The following is a 24,305-nucleotide window of genomic DNA, read 5'->3' as shown; positions in this document are numbered from 1 at the left end:
CAAGTATTTGCAGAATAGTAAGTCAATTTAGGAACTGATATGAATACAGTACTAAATAGTGTTGTTAAAATATAAAAATGTACTGCTACTAAATATGTCTCATTTGCTTAATCTGTAGAAATTAAATTAAACTCACCACATTTAACTCACATCATTTCTTCTTCTTACCAATTTATGTTTGCCACAATAAATGAGGTTGGACTGTGAGTTTCAGTAAAAACGACATTGGATTACTACAATGTGAGCATGCAGTAAGTCCAACAGCTTTCCAAATAAAGCCAAACATTCTTTTTGTTACTGAACTCTTAACAGGAAGCTCATTTAAAAAAAACTGGGTATTTTTAAATGTTTTACAGAAAAAAACAAGTAAATTCTGATAGGTTGAGACAGAGAACCAAGAAAGAGAAACACTGAAGTGACTAATGAGGTGCTGGAACCAAAATTGTTGTGCAGTGCACTTTGAGTGTTCGGTGGTCTCTTTGCTACAAACACACACTGGCAACAGAACACTAGCACACATAAAAGTGTGCTTCCTGTATGTTTCATTAAGACGGGCATTTTGTCAACAGAGTTCTGTACGACTTAGTGTATCTCAGCCTATGAAAAAGTACCCAGAACTTTAAAAGTTTACACTATTTATAAGAACATGTTATAAAAAATGTAGTGTTTCATACTGAGAGCCAGCTCATACTTTTTAAGATCTAATTAACTTTGGTTTATGCACAGAAAGTAAACAGTTTAGTATAGCTCCTGAGAGTGTAGAGATATTTAAGTTGTCATTGTGAGCCTTTGACATTTCATGCTTTTGCAGTTTTGTTTATTTGGCTACAAAGGTGCACTGCATTTATTACACGCTATGGGGAGATTTCAAACTTTTATTCATCATATAATCTGAAGCTACTTTGTATAATTTACTCAGTCTACTGCAAGGGTATGATCTCACTTCAATAATTTAGATCCACCAACAAATGCTCGATTCCACTGTTATGATTTGATAAATGGACCTAATCTGTCATATTTTACATGCAATGGACTGATTCGAAAGAAGATCAAATCCAAAGTCAAAGGAAGCAGGGTATAAAATAAAATCTTCAAAAATATTACAACTTAAATCAAATTCTAAGAAAATGTTTACCATTTTTATTCGTCTCTATCTCAACAGTCCATCAAGAGGTATAAAAATAAGGAGGCTGGGATGAAATAGAGCGTAGTTACAGAACTGTAGTAGGAATTTGAGAATGGGTGAATTGACGCAGAGTCATATTTAGAACAGAATATTTATTTATTTTTGCAAGAAGGACTCGTTCAGAAAGTGCTCCACAGATCGACCGACAAGGATTGTTTACATATCAATTGTTCTGGTATTCAGTTGATATTAACAAAATTTTCAACGATCCAATGATTTATTTGAACTCCAACAAACAATTTTGCAGTCAAATGCTGACAATTACTTTACCTCATATACACACTCAGAGCACGGACAGCAAGGAACCGATTAATAATATAAGACTATTTTGTTGGCCTGACATCAAATTACTCTCACAGTTACTGACCTTAAGACAAGAAATTAAAATTGCTCATCCAATTATTAGAGATATTTCTGCAATCACATACACAACATTAAAAACCTGGCTGAGGTTCTGGAGACTTGCACAGCCATTCAAAAAGCCTGAGGCAGACTACAGTCGAAACTGTGACAAAAGGATAAGGTTTTGGACAACTTTATGACCAATTCCAGTTTGTTATGGTTGTATTCACCCAATCTTTAGTGGCACATTTTGGCTTAGCAGATGTAGCACTGATCGATTCTGCTGCAGTCTTATAAATTCAAAATTAATCATTTGATTTAAAACAACTTTCATAACCCTTCATTGTCTTTTTGGTTTTATAATATATTTTTTGTTGACATGAAAATAAGACATTACAGCTTCTCAAGAACCTACACTTGACATATGTGCTGCAAATAAGAGTATGCAATAAGAACTATAATTTTTGCATCTGCAAAATCACACAACATAAAAATCCATATGCTGTATCTCTTTCTACACAATTTGTTCTACTGTTAAAGCCCAATAATGAGATTTCCATGTAGTAGATTGTTGTTGAAAAGTGCATGTACAATATATTAACTTACAAATTTACCTACATGTGGCTGGTGAATGCATATGAAATGACAGAGCTTCTTGTATCTTTAAACTACCATCGACTTAAAAGAAGGGGCACAAATATATTCGAAGACACACAAGCTTCATTGACCATAATTAGTATGATTAATCACGCATGGGCACCAAATGACGTGTGCCACATGAAAGTGAGCCTTTCCTTCATCTTTGTTTTTATTGCAGAGATCTGTCACTTCCCATATTTAGGAGAGGTTTTGAACTTTCTCTGCCTCCTGGCCAGTAGATGCATGTAAGACGTGTGCACCTTTACTGCTGTTCTAAGCCGATGCTCTCATGGGCTTGTTTTCTCTCTTTCATCTCCTTTCTCTATCAAACTCTCTTTTCTCATTAGGATGTTAGATCTCATTAAAGAGGGAAAACAGAATTTGAAGGGGAAAGGAGTTTGGCTTAATGGCCTGATGTAAAAATCCTCCACATAATTTCTGTCTCTCCTTTTTTGTGCACCATCACAGTGGTGAGTGTGCCCCACATGCAATCAAAAAATAATTCCAACAACACACAATGAATCACTTACGACACACCCAATCTTGCACTTGAGTAGAAAAGATGATTTTCTGCTTAGGAAGCTGTTTCATTTGCTTACAAAAGTTAGATTAGAGAATTATATTATAGAGTAATGAAAGGAAGCATGTGAAATGTGTGGGGCAAAAAGATCAATATTTACAAACACTTGAGAACTTCCGTAGGCATAAAATGGGATCTGAACACCCAGTCTTCAGTTTATATACTGAAATTTATAGGAGACTCCATCCTCTATAATATATGTGCAGTTCTCTTGCAAATGCATTCTTATCATAACTAATAAACGTTGCTATAAATGAGATTTAAATATTTTGAAGTTGTTTAAAGAATCATATTTCATCTTGAATGTATAAGAGTTGATTGTAGATTTCAGGAGAAAGAGTTGCTTCACACCCTCACAATATATACTTTGTGTTAATCTGGATACTGAGACTGGACTGGAGACGCAATACTGAAGCCATCGACAAGAAAGGACAGACACTTGTTTCTTCTTGAGGAAGCCAAGATCCTACAAGGTTAGAAGCAAGACACTGTATATCTTTTATATCTTTTAAAAGTCTGTTGTTGTGAGTGTTCCAGCAGCGATAGATCCAGGGACCTAAAAAGGCTCAACAACCTGATAAACACTTGCTGTCACAAAGCGGTGCCTATTTCTACAAAGTTCCTCTGTGGGGCCTTCATCCGAGCTTCCCCTCCCCACATGGCTCCATCAGACTAGTGGCTGCAGTAGTAAGCAAACACCTGGAGGAAATGCAATGCTGGGCTTATTATACAAAATACTTGTCAGTCCAACACTCCCAAGAACGGTTGAAGGCATTATGGAAAGTCCTTGTTGTGATGGCAACACAGGTGGTGGAGTGTCAGGAAGAGCTTGAGATCCTTAAAGAGACAGAGGCCAATTTCAATGCATCAAATTTCAAAGTCAAATTTCTTTTAATTATGTTTGACATAAATAGCATTTTTTAACAACTGAGGGTAACATAGTCTCTTGTTTGTGCTCCAAAATGGCACCATGTGCCTGGAAATTACATAATACCACCACTTTAAAATGTCTTTTGGGGAACAAATTGCTAAAGAATGTGTAGCCATCTACTTCAAAGATGCTGTGGGGAGTGGTCTTAAGAATGGAAATCTTATCAATAGTAGTAATTCTATCTTGTTAAAGGAGGGATCTGATAAAAAGCCAGTGCACTGAAACAGCTAATTCAAACTGCCACTACTTGGGCTGCACACAGACCTAATGTTAAGCTATTAAGAAGAAAAGGAGCCACATCCATTCTTACGGCAGTTATTCCCGGTGGTCAGAGTCATTAATACGACCTGAGGCGAAGTTCATGATGTAAAAGTATGGCACAAAGACAATGCAAGAAGAAAATTTGAAAAATAAAAAAATGAAAAAAGAAAAAGTCAGAAAAGGTAACAAACAAGGATAAGACACTATGGGTTACAACAAAAATGTGTAGGAAGAGAAAAAATAGAAGAAGCAGCAAACAACCATGAGCTCACTACATGGGTGGAGACTGTAAGATTTGCATATATTGCATATATGTGGAAATAAAAATGAAAGCCTTTTGGAACACACGAGGCCTTGCAGAGTCATCCTGCAGTGAATCAGCATCATTTGAATGCATGTGTACATTAGAGACACTGAGCCAAGAATATTTGCTTAAAATAGGCCACATTAACCTGTGGTCCTCTTGGGCACTGTCCTAGTTTTATTCAAGAATGAAATGCATGCACCACAGCCTACACACAATGCATATGACTGACATGTATGTCACAAAACCACACAGACACTTATTCATGCAACAAAACATTGACATTAAAGATACACAGTTAGCGTTGTAAAATGTATCCAAACTGCAATGTGTTGCTTATCTAACACTAACAAGCTGCTTGGGAAAGCAGTGACAATTTTTAATTGAAACATTAAAAACTACCACTGATAGTGGCAGTTTTAAGTATGGCCCATAGAAAAGATGAGGTGAGTAAAGAATGTATTTAAATTAAAGTTTTGCCTCATATCTGTTGTTTGTCATTGAAATGTTAAAATACTTTTGCTATTCCAAGTAAGAGAGCCCCTTCACTTGTATTCAGCTAAACCAGATATGAGCATTATCTGTGCATTGTTTTATCTTTTTTTTAAAATCAAGCATTAAGGATCAAACTAACTGTGCTGCACTGAAAAAAACTGTGTGGTATGGAAATCAGAAGATCGGTGAAAGGCAGAGGGGAGCAGTTTCCTTGGAATATCTGGAACTCACAACTAAATAAAACTTATACAAGAAAGTAGATTTTCAAGCATTTATAATGTATATCAGAAAAAATATCTTAGATATTCTGTCCACTGTTTCTCTCAGAATCTTTTTTTTTGTTGTTGTTGTTAAACTTAAATAAAAAATCTAAGATTTAAAAGGGCCTCAAAACACTGTTTGCAAAAAATAAAATATGAGGGAGAAATATAGACCTACCAATTACAACGTGGTGATTTTTGATGCCGCCCACAGAAACATCTCCCATTCCTTTTCAGCAAAAGAATGACTTATAGCATTAATTACATTGATCCATGCCAGCTTAATGAACCAATAATGCGAGCTTGCCATTGCCAAGAAAAGGCACTGTGACATAATTAATGACTTACTGCTCACTATGTCAGCACAACCCTTATCAGTTCATTATGTGCCATCAGTCAGTGCATTATAAATCCCTATTAGACAACCTCTGTTCATTGCACATAGAATGCACAGGACTTTTAAACAAGACCAAATCTTAATTTAGTGGCATGGTGAGTAAAAGGTTACATTTATCTTTGGTGTGTTGGTTTTCCACTGCGTTCATAAAAAACTACAAGAATTGCAGTAAATAATGTTTATGGCAACATAGACTTCCAGTGCATTGAATTCAAACAAATTTCAATAAATCTTCTCATCATCAAAGGCCAAACTAAATAACACAAAACTACATTCTCCCTGCATATCTTTCTCTTCAATTTATTTAATTCACTGCTGTGAAGTCAATTTTGTTCAGAAATCGACTTGCAGTGTTTGAATTCTGCTAAAGCATTGATGAACTGAAATTTAACATACAGTTCAGAAAAGCATTAGAAGGGTTTAAAGATTACTCCTTTTTATTAAGACAAAGATTGGCAAACACTACATCTGCATATATATTGCTATAATTGTGACCTAAATGATAATGATAGCTATTTTGTCAAGGCTGGTTAATGATACAGAGGAACATGTGAATGTGGCATGACAAACTTGGGCGTTTTTATACCATAATGGGATTAACATGGCGTACCGAAACCCACATTGAGATAAGCTCATTGAAGGTCTATTAAAAACACATTGCAGGCAACAATGAAATTGTAGAGGGAGCTGGCAGTGTGTCTTTGATAGAAAATATGTCCTGCTGTTATTCATTACAAAAAAAGAAAAAACAATTTACTCAAAAAAAGTGTTTTCTTGGTGTATTTTACGTAGCTCAATTTCTCTATTATGTGTTTTCTAAAGTTCACCATTGGGTGCAGTTTCTGGAAATGGGTAAGAATGACAGAAAAGAAAACAAGTAAAGGGATGCTAGGATGGACACCTGGATGTAGAAAAAGTTTTAAGTGGCAAAAATATCCGCTTTGAGGCTTTGAGGATGTGGAGGGGTTTTAGTATCCGTATAATCCTAGGAGCCATGCTGTCTTGCGATTCAGCTCCAAGCAGAGTCTCTCATGGCAAATCTTCCTCAGGTTAGGGGTCAGACTAAGATTAAATGATAGTACACAGAAAGAGGTGAACCTCGCTTAGACAAGGAAAACAGCAGCACCCTATTGGTGTCAGGTTTGCAGAAAAGGGAGTGAGAAAGAAATGGGTGGATGCTTGAGATGTTTATTGTTTTTTTGTTGTTTGTTTTTGTTTAATAATAGAAATATCTTAACAAATTGAAGAGCATGATTAAAATGTCGTTCATTGGGACATTAGTCTTTTCTGTTTTGAGATCTACAAATGGACGCTAGAGATACTTTATGAATGAACTGAAGAAGCTGCTCTTGGAAAAGAATTGCACACCATTTAAAGTAAAACTTTCTTGTCCTTGGGATGTTTCTGTTCAACAAATATTTGCTTTAGAACACGTACAAAAGATTTGTATTGTGGAAGCAAGCGATTCAGGGCATTCTTTTATTTACTGTCACATTCCTCACACAAACATCTGACAGCAATGCAAGCAAATTGAATCTGGCTGTCACAAATATCTAATCTGAGACCATATTTCTGAAAAGACACTTGCAGAATCAAGGTGACAATATTTAGAAACTATTCATTCATAGCAGGTGCAGATAGTATTGCAGAAGCAAATATGTGTTTAGCTTTTACTCAGGCAACTCAAGAAACTTTGTTTTGAATTCCAGCCTCTCCAATTTCCCCAAAAAATGAAATAAAAGAAAAATACTTGCTAGTTACACCGAACTAAGTACAAGCTACCTAAGGCAGTATTTGGGCCAAAATTCAGCTACAAAATTTTTAGAAACAAGTTCAGATAAACATCCTCTGCACGTCTGCAGCTAGCGAGCTAGCTCTTTTATTTATTTATTTATTTTTTATGGAAAACACGATTGCTTCAAGATTGTAAAAATCAAGCTTGTGTATTTAGTCTTGAGGATCTGATATACAGCTGACCAGTCATACAAACCTATACAGACCTCTTGTCTTGTCTATACCGTAGCTCTTCTTTGTGACAAACACTGCTGGCTGTTTGTAGTAGTATTGTTAGTATGTAGTCAGCTTTCAGTATTAATATGTTCTGAGATATAATTTAAATCCAACAAAATTCCTTGTTGGATCCAATCACACACATACACTATGCAACAGAAACAAACAAAAAAAAACCTGTGTCAAAATCCAAGGGGCCTTAACACAGCTGCATGCATTTAAATAAAGGATACAAATCAAATGAATTAAGAAATAAGAATGGAAACTACGTCTACCAAAGTTATTTTTTTATTAACTTTGGTAGACGTATTGTATATATTTTTTTCTAGCCAGGTTTTTTATCTAAATTCACTGAACAAAAATATAATTTATTTTATTTCTGCCTGATATAGGTTATTCAGTTACTATTCTTCAAAGTGTTTGTTTAGGATAAAATCAAAACAAAAATATTCAAACATTGAACACATGGTAAATATATATATATATATATATATATATATATATATATATATATATATATATATATATATATATATATATATATATATAAACACTCAAAGACAACATAACTATAATTGTTTTGACAAATGAAGTAGTCTTTTACCAGTGTTGTTGCGGTAGGGGCCTGTATCTGGTCCCTGGCTCTGACTAAGGCTCCTCATAGGGCCCTTGTTGTGATAGACACGTTCCTCATAGATAGGATCTATGTGGTGCTCGGGGGACCCTAAGGGCCGAAGAGCTTCTTGACTGTGTTGACTACTGTAGGAGCCACGAGAGCCTGTATGAAAGAGGGGGGAAATTTTATGGTTTAAATTGACAAAATGAAAGGGATGACACAAAGTGAAATACATTTGGTGGATGGTTAAAGGAGTCTGTCAAGCCTGATTTAGCTAACTGCTCGTCCTGGCTGTCTTTTATAGGTTGTGGTCAGTAGATCTTGTTACAGAAGGCGGTCAAAGTGTGAGGCTGTTTCCCAACAAAAGGAAGGGAAGGTTGATTGAACTACAGCTGTGAAGTTGTGGATTGTCATGCATCAAATGTTTTGGCGAGCCATTTGTCTTTTGTGAAGAAAAGGGGTCTATGTTTGATGTTAAAGAAGACGACTTTGATTGCGATAAGTTCTGGGTACAGGAAAGCAGCAGGATTAGTCGCAAGCATGAAGGACCAATCTCCTGCTGTTTTATGACACTGCAAGTTGTCTGTGTGAGGTCAGTTTATCAATCTTATGACATGAAAGTAAAGAGAACATTGGGAACTTTTTCATGACATAGTAAGGGAGACAGGGCAATGAAGAATTAAGGAGTGAAGTCTAAGATGATGTATAGAGGCAACTGAGAGAGTAGGTCTGAAAAGAAAATATCTTATTAATCACAAATGAATATAGCAGCAAATGGATTGAGGAAGTGAGAAGAAGAAAAGTTGGAAATATTGCATAACAGTTGATTAAAAATTACTGGCAATAACAAAAAAGAAATAAAAACTTTGACCCCTGGCAGCCAAACATTTCTAAAATGAAGCTGCTTGTAGACCTGCACATTTGTAAGCTATAATTTAGTTTTGCTGTTATGAAAAGCTGAGATTGTGTGTGCTTGAGAATAACTAGCACAATTTGCATAAAAAAACTAGTGAGTTAGAACTCCCTTAAACCACACACACACCCAAACAGAAACATGTATACCAGACAAAAAGGATAGAAGAGACAGAGAGATTGAAAGAGACAGAAAGCAAGAGAATGATGTGTCTGTTTTTCATTGTTTTAATCTGCATAGCACACATTGCTTTTTGTCAGCTGGAACGTAATGAGATGCAATGTCCCCTCGCTTCCTGTGTTTGGCAGGAATCCCACAGACAGAGGGCAGGGGGAAAAGAATAACTGACAACGGGCATTTGTTCAAAACACAGCAGAACAAGTGCAAGAGAGTAGCCTTCCTCTGTAAGCAAAACAAAATATAACAATTAGAAAACGGCTGAAAAGGGGCACACTCAGGAAACCCAAAGACAAGTCGGAAGGGCTAAGCTGACATGGCAGGAGATAAAATGAGATCACACAACCACACGCATACAAAAGCTCTGAGTGACAGAGAAAGAAATGATCCAGTGGAACTAATGTCTTATCACATCATATTAGTTCTCAGAGGATTGCAAGTTGTGTGCCGGGCATTTTCCAAAGAAGGAAGGGGCAGTACTGCTAGATCCGGGCCTCCAAGTAAATAAAGTCACTCAAGGTGACAAGTCTTCAAAACATGTGAAGCGTTTTGTCATGTAAAGAGAATCAAGCAGATATAGTAGCTTGTAGGTACTTCCTAAGCAGAGGTTATGATTGAATGCAATATACACTCAGACAGAACATAGTGATTACCCGGAATCTACTTTCTTGATCGATCTTTGTAATGAAGTGAAACAAGAAGCCTTATACCACAGCATACCTGCACTGTCAGGCTTGGACATGATCAAATGCTGAAATAGAGCCTTATGATATAAATCTTGCATGCTAGTATCAAGATGGCTCTTTCACTGACACACACAGTTTAACTAAGTATCCAAATAACCCCAGCAGGAGATAAAGCATGAAGCTACATTACTTTACTGGCCATCGTTACTGAGAGAACAAATTGAATATCATGAGTCAAAAATGGAGTAAAAATATGAAACATGCATTAGAAAGATATTATAATAACTTCAAACTAAAAAAAAAAAAAAAGAGCGGGTAAAAAAGAAGCTGAACTAAACTCAAATAATTATGAAGGATCAAGAATTGAAGTCGTAGACACACCCATTAATATTATGACTCATCCCAGCTCTTTTTCTTCCACCCATGCCTTTCATCTTAGAGTTGGTTTTATTTCGCTATTCATTTATTTTGTGTCTCACAAGAGCTCACTTGCTTAAGTAATGACCTCTTTCTTTCAAAGCAAAGGGGATTTCAAAAGAAAAAAAAGATAAATATTCTCTTCTGAAATATTTCACTTGCTGAAATATTAAAAAAGGACGTGCAAAAGTCGAATGTTGTCCTATGATGCCTTACAATTCTGTGTGTTTGCTAAAAAGAACTAAACTTACAATGCATCAATTTCACTACATCTGGGAAATATAATACCACCTATTATTTAGCAATTGCAACTATTCATATTGGTGTTGTTAATTCGACTAATAAATTCAATTAGTTTTGCCTAAATTTTTTCCAGTTAAATTTTTATTCTTCATAATTAAAGTACAATGTACAGATTTCAATATGAAGATTTTTCTTTCCTATTTCCTTTAAGTCTTCAAGAAAATGAAAACCAAAAGTGTTCCCGAAATTACCTGCAAGCAGAGGTTTTATTGATTTATTACCAAGTTTAATTGACTAATCAATAACAAAATAATCACTACTTCAGAATGCAGATTTCATCCAAGAGGACTAAAACACCAGTAAAGCGAGTCAATCAATTTGATCCACTGAGGGAAGAACAACGATCAAAAGCTCTCAGACAAGTCAACAGAAAAGAGAAGAATGATTTTTTTTTTAAATGAAGACTTTTAAGTGATCTCTAAAATTCAAAACAAACATAAAAACAAAAAAATAATTAAGCAAAAAAAAACAAAAAAGAACTAGGTTTTGAGTAAGCTAAGTCATTGCAACAGGTGACAATTTAAAAAAATAAAATAATAAGAGCACATTGGGTTCATCTACAAACATATAATTTTAAACTGGGTAAATAAATAAGTAAATTCTCACCTGCCAGACTGCCGGGTCTCTGTAGTGTAGCAGTAGCGTAGAGCTCGTGAGAGATCTTGTATTGGTCGGAGGCGTGGTGAGCTGCCAGACGCTTAGGAGACAAAGTGGCATAGCTCCCTATGCCAGAACTCATCTGCAAACACAGGCCATTTTTATTGGCTATGCTTTGTTTTGATTTGCTGTAAGCAAAAAAGAATGGTATGCCTAGGTTGCTGTGTGCTGGCAGCCAAAACTGTAACAGCTAAGTGATATGAGTAGCATTTCTCTCTTTTCATTTCTTTCAGTCAAGTTTTCTTAAGGTTGAAGTCAATATCTTGAAGAGAGACTATTATGGATGGAAAAAACACAACCAATGTAATTCAACCAAATACGCAAATAATGTTGCTTTGTGTACAACAGCCTCCGACAAAAGAGGATCAAATGATAGCACACTAACTGCATTAATAGTCAGTCTATTGCAGTAACTCAGTTTAACAAAAACAAAACATAGTTTGAATAAAATACACATTTGCTTAATGTCCTGTTAGAAAAAACATAAATAAATACAAGAGCAGAATTGTAAAAAACTCAATTTAAAATTTTAAAGTAAAATATGTATGCACAGATATATTCCAATATTATTATTTTTTTGTATGTGTATAATGTATAAAACTAAGCAAAAACATATGAAAACTACTTTTTATCAATTCCGATGGGAATCAAACACCAAGTTTATGACAAAGACCTTCTCGGTTTCCTTTGTTTCTGTGCCGAAGTGTCAAATTACAACATAGCAAACACATTTGCAACAATATTTTTCTCATACCACACAGTACAAAGCCTCCCATATTGACTTTGTCAGCAAATAATGACAATGCAGAGTAAGATAAACCACATAAATATTTAACTTCAGACATCACAAACATATCTCAACATATTGAAGGAGCACACAACCTATAGAAAAAAATGCTTCATTCCCACCACAAACATTAATAGATATACATTTGATCATTTCTGGCACATGCTTTGAAAAAATGACTCCCGTATGTGAAGCACCATTCGAGAAGAGACAGTGTGTTACCTGGTGAAGAGGGGACGATGATGAACTGTTCCCTCCTCCTGTTGCTGTAGAATTTGGCGGAGATGCAACCCTCAGTGGTGACCCACCTCCTGCTGTTGTTACAGCAACCGTACTACTAGAAAAAAAAAAAAAAATAAAGAATTTAGTTGGATGAATGTGAGTGTGCATATCTTAAGTGTGCGTGCTTCAGCATCATTAACACAAAAAATTAAACGTTAGAGACCCAATGAATGTGATGGTCTACCTGTATGACTTGGCCAGTCGGTTAGCAGGAGACTGTTTGCTGGGAGAGGAAGAGGGGGAAGAGGAAGGCAGGCGTTGGGTAGTGGAATAACCTGGCGTGTCGGAGGCTGATCCCAAACGCTGGTGTTTGCTGGGAGAGCCTGACCCTGAGCCTCCTCCCCCAGAAAGGGGGGAACTGACCCGCTGAGCAGGTAAAGTAGAGCTGGAGTAGTAAATTCCTTAGGGGAAGAGAGGGAAAGGGTGAGGTTGTTATAAGGCTGATGCCTTATAACAACCTTTAAAACAGAGGTCCACCAAGTACTGGCAGAGTGTATAAAAGTCAGCAAAAAGAAAAATCAAAAGCAGTTAACAAGACAAAAAGAATAAGTCAGCAACTAAAACCACAAAATAGAAGAGAAAGCATTTCTCACAAATATTAAAAAGTCCCTGAGTATCAGTAGTACGAAGGAAATGAATGCTATGCAGGCATCATGAGGAAAATACATTTCAAAGAAGGGAAACGAATAAGGAAAAATATAAAATAAATTTTAAAAAAAAGTAAATGCCTACCTGATCCTGCTCCAGTTTGTGATTGTTGCTGCTGGGCTGCACGACTAGATGTCACCTGAAGAGATAAAAGGAAACAGAGCAAGTTGGAAGAGAACAGCCGTAACAAGGAGGTGGCAGGGGGAGGGGGACTGAAACTGAAGAAGGATCAAACAAGAGTTCAAACAGCCTTTGCATGTAGCTTATAGTCATTATTAAAAACTTTACATACATTAAGAGCACTCAGTCCTCTGAGGGACAAAACAAAATAACCTAAAGTAGCTAATAATGACACTTTATTGTTAAAGTCAATGAAGATTAAAAGAGATTTTCAGAAAAAGTCAGTCAAGCTTAGATAAAAGGCGTAATTTCTAATCAAACCCGGCTGCACCACATACTCAGTGTAGAAGAAAGGATTACAAAAGTCATATTGTCTTCATTTTTTCTTCTTGTCTGATAAAACAAAATTTTATTTTTTTGTATACAAGTTTGTAATTTAAGTTCAATGTTGTACTATCCCCATTTTCAAAAGACATTTTAAAATTCTTCTGACAGCTTTGACCCCTATGAAGTACACACAAACAAAAGTTGTTTCCCCTGAGACGCAGTGAGATGTTTTACCAGGGATCAACAATAATCTCTCTGCTCAATCCGGTCGAAAGGCGATACAACAAAACCCAGATCGCCTCACGGGCTCTCAAGAGTTTCAACTTAACAATTTAGCTGAATAGATTTTAAACTATGTTATTGCTGGCATGACACAGCACAGTCAAGAATTCACATTCGAACATGTTTTACTGTTATCAGAGCAACAGAATAAAAAATCCGGAAGTATAAAATAATAAAATAAAAAAATATAACTATAAAAAATATAAAAAAATAAAAAAGTCATGTGAGAATTTGCTCCATTATCTTTCAATTGTCCTTTTACTCTACAACAAATACACAAATAAAAACACACTTTCAAAAGCTTTTGACAATATCCTGATAACATGAAACAGCTAATGATGCTTGTGTGCATGCACATATGCACTGGGGTTGTGTCTGAAAGTTATATTCTTAAATTGTTTCCAGGTGTTAATATCTGCAGCTTCTCTGTTGTGTAGCCACACCAAGGAGGAAAGAAAACCTGCCTGCTCAGCAAATCTTCCAGAGACAAATATAGCAGGATGAACAGGGCTTCCATCCTGCTATATTTGCAGGGCTTCCATTATTTTTCCAGAGGCTGTTTCTGGTTATGTTTTTCGCCTTACAATAAGTTCCAATGTACTTCTTATTGAAAGCAAACATGTGGTTGCAGCTGTTTTTGTTTTTATTATTATTTTTTTTTTGTTTGTGTTTTCAAGATGCAATTATGACAACTATTTTTTCCATCACTATTTTTGACAAACAGCTCATAAAAGAAAAAGATGGGTAGAGATGAGAGAATACACTGAAACAAAAAATGAAAATTGACTATGTAAATGCTAAGTGGCCAGCATTTGTATAGACCTTTACCAAGTCTGAAAACTCCAAGCACCTTACACACACCAAGCATAGATACATCAACACTGATGGTCGTGAGCTTCACTGTAGCCAAAGCTGGCCTGGGGCAGAATGACAGAAGCGAGGCTGCCAATCAAACGGCATCACCCTCAGACCACCAGCAAGCAGGGTGGGTGAAGTGTTACTCCCAAGGACACAACAGCTGAGACAAACAGAGCGGGGGTTTGAACTGGACAAACCTCTAACCCCTCAGCCACTGTTGCCCCAGTTGTTCAGGAAGAAAGAGGAGGGGGAAATGGAAAAGGCGCTGGGTCATAAATGTATGATCCCCTATGGTTCGTATTTACTGAACTGTTTTTCCACATGCATATGTTTTATCATTTAAACATGTTCACAGTACAGTCTGCTTATTTTTTTTTTCTTTTCCCTTGAAACAGATATTTTCTTTTTACGATTCCAATCCACAAGTCGTCATGATAATGAAGCTCAAAAAACGTATTATTGTAAACACGATTCTGTTCTAGAAGCTCAGAGATTCAGAGTGATGTAAGCAAGTAAAATGTAAGGTAAAAGTCTTTAATATCACATAGTTAAGGAAGACATTGTTATTCATTGATAAGAGCAGAAGCTCAATGACAAAATGTAGTAAACCTTATTATTGAAGCTAGCAAGTATTTTCTGTTTACTTTTAAATGTCACATTTATTGTTGTGAACATATTTACATTTTTCTGAAAGATAATCTTTTACAATCCTATGAAAATGTTTTAATCAGGTTGAAACTTAAAAGTTTAGTATGTTTGAATATCTTCTCCTCTTTTCAGGTAAAAATGAGGCTTTTGTCAAAATAAGACTCTCCTGTGATCGTCATTATGTTCACAACTGTGTGATCGGGCCGATGTTGTGTTCTTAATAGACTATTTGTATTTTTTGTTCTCCTTATTTTCTTTTGCCCTATCATCTCAACCAACTCTGTTCCAACTCTGAACTAAACTTGTGCATATATATAAAATGGTGCAGAGGTCAGTGATGGTTAAAGAATTGTAAAGTATCTTTCAGGGAACACAAAATGATCCACAACTGTTCTGAGGTTGATCAAGCCTTGGAAGTTGATGTGGAACTAATTCAAGTGTCTGCATAAAAGTGGAGTTGGAATAGATGCTTCAAGAGCATCTATTGATCAGTATGTGCAGCAGAAAGAAGTTTGCAGCTACAAAAACGGCAAGAAAGGGGCAATTAAGAGACAGAACATCATAGCCTGTATAAATGTAGGTCTTTCCTACAGAGAAATTCAAGGAGAGTCAAGGTGTCAGTCTGAGTTCATCTTTAAGATGAACTCAGAAACTGGAAGAGGAAGAGGTCTGACAAACCCAAAGCCACAAACAAATCAAGATAACACATCTTTGATAGTTAAGAGCTTTCATGATCGATTGTTGTCATGATAACACCTTCAAGAAGAGCTTAATGGTAAGCAAGTCCCAGTATCAACAGTGAAGAGAAGATTATGGGCTTCAGATTTGAGGAGTTCTTTAAGTGTTCAGAATTGGTTAATGGGTCATAAAACCAAGTTGAAGATTGGGAGCTGGTGATATAAAGCACAGCCAACTGCTTAAATACTCTATCAATAACTGATAAATTACTTTGAAAAAGCAGTGATCAACTTAGTTTCAAGCTACAGGTTTGCTCAGAAGTTAGAAAGCTCATTAACGAATAGAGTCTGAATGGATCAATGTGTAAATGAATAATAAGTAAAAGTCTAATGATTGGTTGAGGTGACTAACAGAAAAAAAATCCCAAAAAACTGTGATTTCACTTTATCTTCTCCTCACATCAGTAACAGACAGGGATGCTTCAGTAGCCATGTATTATTAAAGCAAGACCACTTTGGGTTAAAAATATCCTACAATAGAGAAGAAACATGATAAACCTTTTGTTTCACTCTTTCCCTTTTCTTTAAACAGTCACTCAAACCAACATTAAACAAATCCATCCTTTGAATAATTACATGTTATAGTAACACCCCCTGTTGTGTACACAGAGCTGCATACGCTTAACAATTCTTGTACAGTACATGTATGCAAGCTGAACCTCCCTATCTCCCAGTTCTGGCATACATAAAGCTATTCATGAGCAACAAAACTCTGCTGACAGCAGTATCCCCATTACACTGACAAGCCCAAACATCAGAGGAAAGAGCACACAAACACACGCTCACATGGACAGAGATGGTGAGGAGAAAGGACAGGGGAAGGAGGATGAGAGGTGGGAAAGGAGGACAGGAACACTGCAGAAAGGGGCGAAAAAAATATGTAACATTCATCCGTCGCTCTATTTTTTTTCCTTCAATCTTTTTCTCATGTGTTACATATTCAAATAGAGGAAAACTCTGAGCTTCATCTGAAGCAAAGGGCGTCCCGTTCTGTGTTTGTAAGACGGCGAGAATGTAGCAAAAGTCAAACAAGTAAAATGAATTCCCAAAAGTTTAATAGATGCCTCTTAGTTTGAGCTCTGGTTTAAAGTCAGCAAATATTAAGTAACTTGATTACTTTTGTTTCATCTTTGGCAAATGAAACATTTGTTCCTGATATATATATATATATATATTTTCTTTTCTTTTTTTTTAACAAAGCACTGCAGCTGCTCACTGATTAAGCAGATGCGTAGGTGTCTGAAAGTGTAACTGTGTTTCCAGTCACAGTATCACCATTGAAATATTAGTGACTTGAAAATGAGAAATAATTGGCTGCTGTAGGCTCTAAAGTAATTTGGTGGGTTTCTCTTTGCTGTGATTCATATGTGACCGTTTCTCGCTTTTGCTCTCAAGTTCTAAACAAGACACGTACTGAGATTTCTCAGCATGCATTTATGTATTTTTTTTCCTCATTTCTGACTAATTACCGGTCTTCCTTTAAACCGCTTTTCATAAATTTGTCATCAAAACTGTATCAAAATCCAGTTCATGTATTAAGAAGGAGGATTGGTGTTGCTGGACTTCAGCAAGGCTAATGAACTTGGGTCCTTTACAAACATATAATTAAACACTCATCAAATAGACTCAATAACCATGATGTCTAAAGGAAATGGATCAGCAAGGATCAGAGGAAAAAAAAAAACATTCTAAACTATACAACATAAATTCTCTTTCAAGTTTAAATTTGTAAATTGTGCAGCTGCACGGTGAGGCGGCAGACACTTCAGAAGATGCATCTCCACAGGCTTCTGAAGACAAACATGTTTGGCCCCATCCAGCAGCTGCACAAAGTTCTCACAAACACTTAAAAGTTCAAACACAATCCGGTCCGAGGTGTTCGCCACTTGCATCTGCATCACCATCATTCCACAGCAGTGTTTCCTACCTGGTTGTAGCTGTGCACGGCTCCCCCAACCTGCCCGCTGCGCTGAGGAGTTGCTGCAGAAATGCTGTCGCTGAGGGCGAGGGTCTGGTTGCTATGGTAGCTGGCAGAGTACTGGAGCGAAGCCTCCGGGGTGGAGTTGAGCTGCAAGGAACTCTGGGAAAGGAGAGCCGGTCCTACCGATTGAGGCCGTTGTGGTGCATGGTTGGGTAGGCGGAGAGGGGGTTTGGAGTTGAGTTTGTGTGCGAGAAAGAGAGTGAGAGATTAAGAGTGAGAAAGAGAGGGGGCGTGAAAGAGGAGAGATTGAGAGGCAAAAAGTGAAATGGGGAAGAGAGAGAGAGAGAGAGAGCAGCAATTTAGAGCAGATAGTGCAGCAGTGCAGCACTCTGAGTTGGAGATGGCATACATAATTTATTAGCCGAGGAAGGGAGAAACAGAGGAGAACACAGAGAATGGGAAAAGGAGGAGCAGAGAAATGTAGTGGAAGGGAAAAGGAGGGCTGAGTCGAAAAGTAATGATGGAGGGAAGGTCTAACAGCTCAGACAGAGCTTCTTGTTTACCTTCCCACTGATACCATTTGAAAACTTCACTCAGACAGTGTGTGAAACAGGTAAGTAAAGGAAGAATCTTTGTAGCAACTTTTTTTTTTCCCCCCCTCTTTGCTTTTGGTGATGAGATATGCAGATTAATAAAACATGTTTGGCTAAACGAATGCAGTATGACAACTTAAACACCACTAAAATGTTAATGCAGAAAATGATTTAGAAATATCCTGCTGGTCAATCTTAACTATGACTTTAATAATACTTTGTAATCTCATCTCGACTTTCATAAAAGTGAGCTTCCTCCTCTTGCCACAGTCTCAGCTGCAGTCGAAAATCTACTGATTTTTGTACCCTATCCATATTTACTTATATCAATTAAAATAGAATAATACTAAAGGATTTTTTATTTTTTATTTTTTAGATAGGAAATATTATAAGCTGAGGTTCTATGGTTAAGACAGGCTTGCTGCAATGAAAGGTGAGTGACTGTAACATTAGATTTGAATGTTGTATTTAGTTGTAATTAGGCAACTCTATGGAAGGCAATTTCGAACAATTTTACATGTTTTGCATGTAAATATGTCAAACTGGGGTTTAAAAAAAGTGTCTCAAATAAGGCGACATAAAACCAGGGTTTAGTTCTTGAAACTCTGAATATTTGTTATCACAAAATAAATAGAGTAATAAGTATTTTTTTGCCATTTCTCATTCCTTTCCCCTATCTATTTGCTTGCTCTGTATTGCTCTTTTCCTCTCTCCCCAGGATGCTTTTCCCTCTGAGCGCTGTGAGCCAGGATCAACTCCTCTGCCTCTCGCCTTCATAAGACTTGTCTTCTTTCATCATGATTCATCCCTGGCTTTTTATGAATTATTAATACAGCACTTTTGTGTTACGCAGTCAGAGTAGGAACTCCTAAACTCATCGTCACTGAGCTTTGGTGCTTGTTATGCTCTGTGTTATGAGACAGAAATGGTGTATGCTTTCTCTTAGCCATCAAACCTGCAACATGAAGTTCGTTTGGCATTAGGATTGGCAGATACCAAACTTATACATCGCCTTCATACTAACATACTAATGAAGGAAATTCAACATCTCTGGCTGAATTTACACTCAAATTAATTCCGATTAGTTTAATAAGATAGAGCGAAATAATCATATGGCAAAGGTCTCGCAATTATCAAAATAACTACGATAAGTTGCAATGTAGCCAAGAAAAATTTGTCACTTTTATATAACAACATCTCAACAGAGTTTCAGACAAAAATATTTGTTGTACATGAATAATTTATTTAGGATTTTATAACTGAATCCTGGAAGATGCAAAGTGTCTGCTTTGCACCTTGCAATAACTTTGAAGCTTTATCCCTTTCTTTATTTTGCATGTGTCTCAATCTCACAAATTAACATGATGTCATGGTGTTTTTTTTTTTCTTTGCTGCTGTGTTTTTACCACCATTTGGCCTGGCATACCTCTTACATCCATTTTTTGCATCCTATCATGTGAATGCACATTTTTTTCTCTATCATTTACATAAATATATTGTACCTGCCTCCATAGGTACAGAGCTTAAATACAATGCTTCTCTTAATGTGCTTCTCTCAACAACAAAAAAAGCTCAAGTCCTAAAAACATTTTTTGCACCAGACTTATTAGCAGTCTTATCCACACAACGCAAACGAAAAAGCAGCAATGCTATTTTTATACAGCATTTGCTTTGATCATCTGCAACTGCTGCATGAACTATTGTTGCTCTGCACCCTGTTGCTGGAGAATCATCAAAGAAAACACAATCCAAGCAAGGTAGGATGTGAATTTGCCAACCTAAGGCAAAGTTTAAACGAATATATATTTCAGAGGACTGACCAACATAATGTGCATTACAACAATCTGCAAGGCAATGAATGAAGTCTTGAATGACAGTTTCAAGATCTTGCATAGGAAGAACAGTCTTAACAGCTGATATGTACTGAAAATTGGTAAACTGCTTTTTGAACACCAAACTAATTTGATAATCTCATTCTATCAAATTAAATATAGCATGTTTGCATCAGCATAGTTCAACAAGTATCTCTGCAAAAAATGGGTTGCATTCTGTAATTTGACCACTTTTTTATCATATTTTAAATTATATGAATGCAGAACCTGTTTGGTGTTTCAAGATTTTGCAGACAAAAGGGTTTATTGAAGTGCAACATTAAATGGCTTTTTGAATGTCTTTCATTTGTGTATATTTATGATGTATTTGACAGAATTAAAAAAAAGTAAAATAAACATGCATAGCCAGTAAATAGACCAAAGTATAAAAAGGCTGGTGTAGAGGTAAAAATTGGTTTGACAGGAAGGTTTTATTATGTGTCTGTGCAGAATTAATTATGTGCTGTATCACCCTCAACCAACCCCTCTCTAGCAAGCTAAAAATGATTCTTTGTGTGCAGCCTTTGAGTGAAAACATTAACATGTCAGGGTTTCATGTCTCTACTGCTGGAAAATTTGTAGATATTTTACACTGGAAATAAAATGCACACAATCCCGTAGGAAAAGCTTGACTAAATACATCTAAATTTATTCATTTTGATGTGAAACTAAATGAGGTAAATCTGGCTCAATCAGGTGTCCAAGAGATTTATCAGATCTGTCTTTTTAAAGTCTTACAAACTCGTGTTTTTTGGATGTAAGCATAATGATTCAAACCTCTAACAAGTGGAAGAAAGAGATATTTACTGCTTAATATGCATGTTATTGTAGAAGCATGAAAAAGAACATATTTTATGTTTTTTAAGTGTAAGTCTTCATACTGTGGTGCTTTTAAAATGGAGTTTGTTGCAGCTAAATCAGCCATCCAAAAGGTCAGCAGACAATAAGCGAAATGGGAATGTCTTGTTCCAAAAGCAATGACCTGAAAAGAAAATGCCCGGAAAATTTAACAGGACCTTACAAAGCACAAGAGCAGCCCTTCAATAAGATTTTGATTTTATCATTTCTTGTATTTCTTTGATATCATTTTAAGTCAAAGTTTAACATTAAATAAGTTTTCTCGTGATTACTCCTGGAACTACATGTATTTAATCTTAGACTTTACACCATGCAAGACCTCACACAGCACAATAACCTTTCTATTATTATTAGATTTTGTTATTTAAATTATTTGTTTGTTTAATTTTTATGAAAAATTCAAAATTCTGGGAAAAGTGACCGAGTAATTTCCCCTAGAACTGCATGTTCTGTTCTTCTCTAATTGTTTTGATGTTGACAGGGTTAACTGCCTGACTGAACATTACAACAGTAATGACACAGATTGAGTAAAACCATGTAAAACTCAAGTGTATTTAAAATATGCAGAACTGATGAACACATGTTGCTTTAGGTCTTAACCAGTTAAATCATACAAGCCAAAGACAAGGTGAAAAAAAAAAACAAGGCGATTAAGTTTACTTACGTTCTCCGCTATCAAGAATTCCTGATTCCTGTAGAGAGCGAATGCAAGAATCGACTAACTCTAAACCAGTCGTTAACTCATCCTCGATGTCCTTTTGTCCATCTGCTATGGATAAGAAAAAAAGGAAATTCAGTGGAAGTCAAAGACAAAGCTGGAAAGAAAATGTGACTAACTGAGGTCTCTCAGGACTCTAGGCTCTTTCCGATAACGGCCTATAAAGCATTACCCACAACAGAAAATTATAAGATGTGGAAGTATTTATTATATTAGACAACTACTATTTATCATAGTTACAAATGCACACAGGAATATCCAGGAGTCAGTAGACAAATAAGAGAATAAGGGAAAAACAAGTAGAAAATGATGCTGGTGTTATTTACATACACACTTAGAGAAAAGTGTGTTTGTGAACCAACCATCACCATCTGTGTGCTTTTGTAACCTACAAAAGTGTATTTCACTATGTTTTTCTGTGAAAGTGTATACCTAAATTGACTTACTAGATTCCTTGGGCATCTTTTTTTCTTTTTTTTTTTCCATTTAAAATGACATATTTTAATATCAAACCAAAATGATCTGAGTGAACATAAAATGTAGTTTCAAAGGACAAGGAGATTTATTATGGGAAAAACTGCTCTCCAAACCAACCTCACCTAATGTACGAAGTAAAATCAAATAATTGTGATTTAACACATTTTAGTCCAATTTCACAAGTCACAAATATGTGTGATTACTGCCTGATTTGTGAAATCACAAAATTACTTGAACCATTCTGTCACATCAAGTGGACTACGAGATTTTATCCATCTAGCCATTAATATCAGCAAGTTTAGAACAAACTACAGTGACCCACATTGATCACAACTTCTCAGATGAAAAAAGAAAAAGAAAAAAGTTGTGAAGCCAGACTGGCTGACCCACCACACATAGTTAAAGAGAGCATTCTCCACATTCAGGTCTTTCAGGTCACAAAAGAACCCAGAGCAAAATCTGAAAGAGTCCTTGCTTTTTTCAGGTAAGGTCGGCATTCATGACTCAACAAAAAGAACAATATCTTTGGGAAAAATATTTTCTAAACTGAGTAGATTTTTTTGGATGGTGTGCATCCTGTTACATGGGCTTCAAAACTAACAGTATTTTTACAAAGCAACATCAAAACATCAAACATATCTCCAAAGGAGAGACAATCAGCTGATTTTTGTCTTTAGCAATAAATTAATCAGTCAAAAATGCATTTGGTGTTCACCCAGGTTTTCTTTGTCTGGTATCAAAATTAAGTTGATTATCTGACATTTAAAACTCCTTGCAAAAAAAGTGAGCTGTGACAGAATGTATGTAATGTACAATGCAAGCTTTTGCTAGATGACAAGATGAAATCAAAGACAGAAAATACTACAAACTTTCATAAAGATGTTTACCTTGAGCATTCCAGCGAAACTGTTCATCTGTGGAGCTGACAAAAAGAGACAAATTACTGATAAGATTCCTACAAAGTTAAATGACAGTTAAAGTAAAAAGGGGGAAAAAAAATCATATTACAAATAGGCCCCCAAAAAGTGTTAAAAACTCTAATAGAAGGGTAGTGTCGGTATATGCAAATACATTTTCCTTTAAAAGCATTTGTGAACATGATGTGAAAAACAGATTTAAAAAATAGAAAAAATGTAACCATTAGCACCAGATTAGTAATGTGATTATGAATAAAAAGGCCGCCCCTTGAGAGGCTGAGGGCTCAGCTGTGATTGAATGAGATTGCACACTGATATCTGTCTGACTCAATTTCACCCCCCTAAGAAAAGGATTTGGGATATACAAATCAACACAAACACACTCGCAAAGATTCCTCCCGAACATGTCAACACGTAGCTTTCATAGAATACACTGCATGTAAAAGTCAAATGATGGTCCATCAGTTCAGTGGACAACAAACCATGTCATTCCAGAGAAAGCAGCAGCAGCACTTTCTTAGCTTAAGTCTGCTCAGAAAAGTAGTTTGAATATGAAGAACCCTTTAAACATGAAAAGTTAGATTTCAGTTTGCAAATCCACAAACGGATAATTTTCATTTTTGGAGACATACTCTATCGTCTGATGACTGAAGTGGAACTGTTTGGGCAAGACAACCATTGTTACATCACAGAAAAAAAAAAACAGGGTGCTTGTACCATACTAACTGAGGTATGGGGGTGGCAGCATCATGCTGTGGGGCTGTTTGCTGCAAGAGGAGCTGGTACAACAGGTGGCACCATGAGGAAAGATCATTATGTAGAAAAATTGAAGCAACATCAAATCATATCAGTCAGGAAGCTAAATCTTGTTTATCAATTAGTCCTCCAAATGAACCCCCAAATGGCTCAAATATGTGATTTAATCAAATATGTTTTGATGTAAGAAAATTTTGATACGATACAATGCTAAAAAAAAATAACATTTTGCATAATTCCCCCTATTTAATGTTCTATTTATATATTGTCCTGTTCTCAAAACAACATTGATTTAAGTCAAAATGTTGAAGATTACAACTGTACAAGTGCA

General features: G+C 36.0%; 1 protein-coding gene across 7 annotated transcripts in view; it reads right to left on the bottom strand.

Annotated features, from left to right (window-relative positions):
- ctnnd2a (catenin (cadherin-associated protein), delta 2a) overlaps positions 1-24,305 on the bottom strand; it is a 223,367-nt gene that overhangs the window by 112,043 nt on the left and 87,019 nt on the right. For 3 of the 7 annotated variants that reach the window (XM_055037745.1, XM_055037749.1, XM_055037748.1), the window contains exons 4-11: positions 23,189-23,223; positions 21,771-21,875; positions 17,791-17,963; positions 12,976-13,030; positions 12,428-12,644; positions 12,184-12,298; positions 11,124-11,256; positions 8,010-8,183 (exon numbers count right to left, since the gene is read on the bottom strand). In XM_055037745.1, the coding sequence (XP_054893720.1) occupies positions 8,010-8,183; positions 11,124-11,256; positions 12,184-12,298; positions 12,428-12,644; positions 12,976-13,030; positions 17,791-17,963; positions 21,771-21,875; positions 23,189-23,223 (1,007 nt within the window). The remainder of the gene's footprint in view (positions 1-8,009; positions 8,184-11,123; positions 11,257-12,183; positions 12,299-12,427; positions 12,645-12,975; positions 13,031-17,790; positions 17,964-21,770; positions 21,876-23,188; positions 23,224-24,305) is intronic. The other 4 variants (XM_055037746.1, XM_055037751.1, XM_055037747.1 and 1 more) reach the window with 3 other exon arrangements.

This window comes from Poeciliopsis prolifica, unplaced genomic scaffold (genome assembly GCF_027474105.1).
Source record: "Poeciliopsis prolifica strain line A6 unplaced genomic scaffold, Auburn_PproV2 SCAFFOLD012, whole genome shotgun sequence".
In the NCBI taxonomy this organism is placed as follows: domain Eukaryota; kingdom Metazoa; phylum Chordata; class Actinopteri; order Cyprinodontiformes; family Poeciliidae; genus Poeciliopsis; species Poeciliopsis prolifica.
This window is presented reverse-complemented; position numbering and strand designations above follow the sequence as displayed.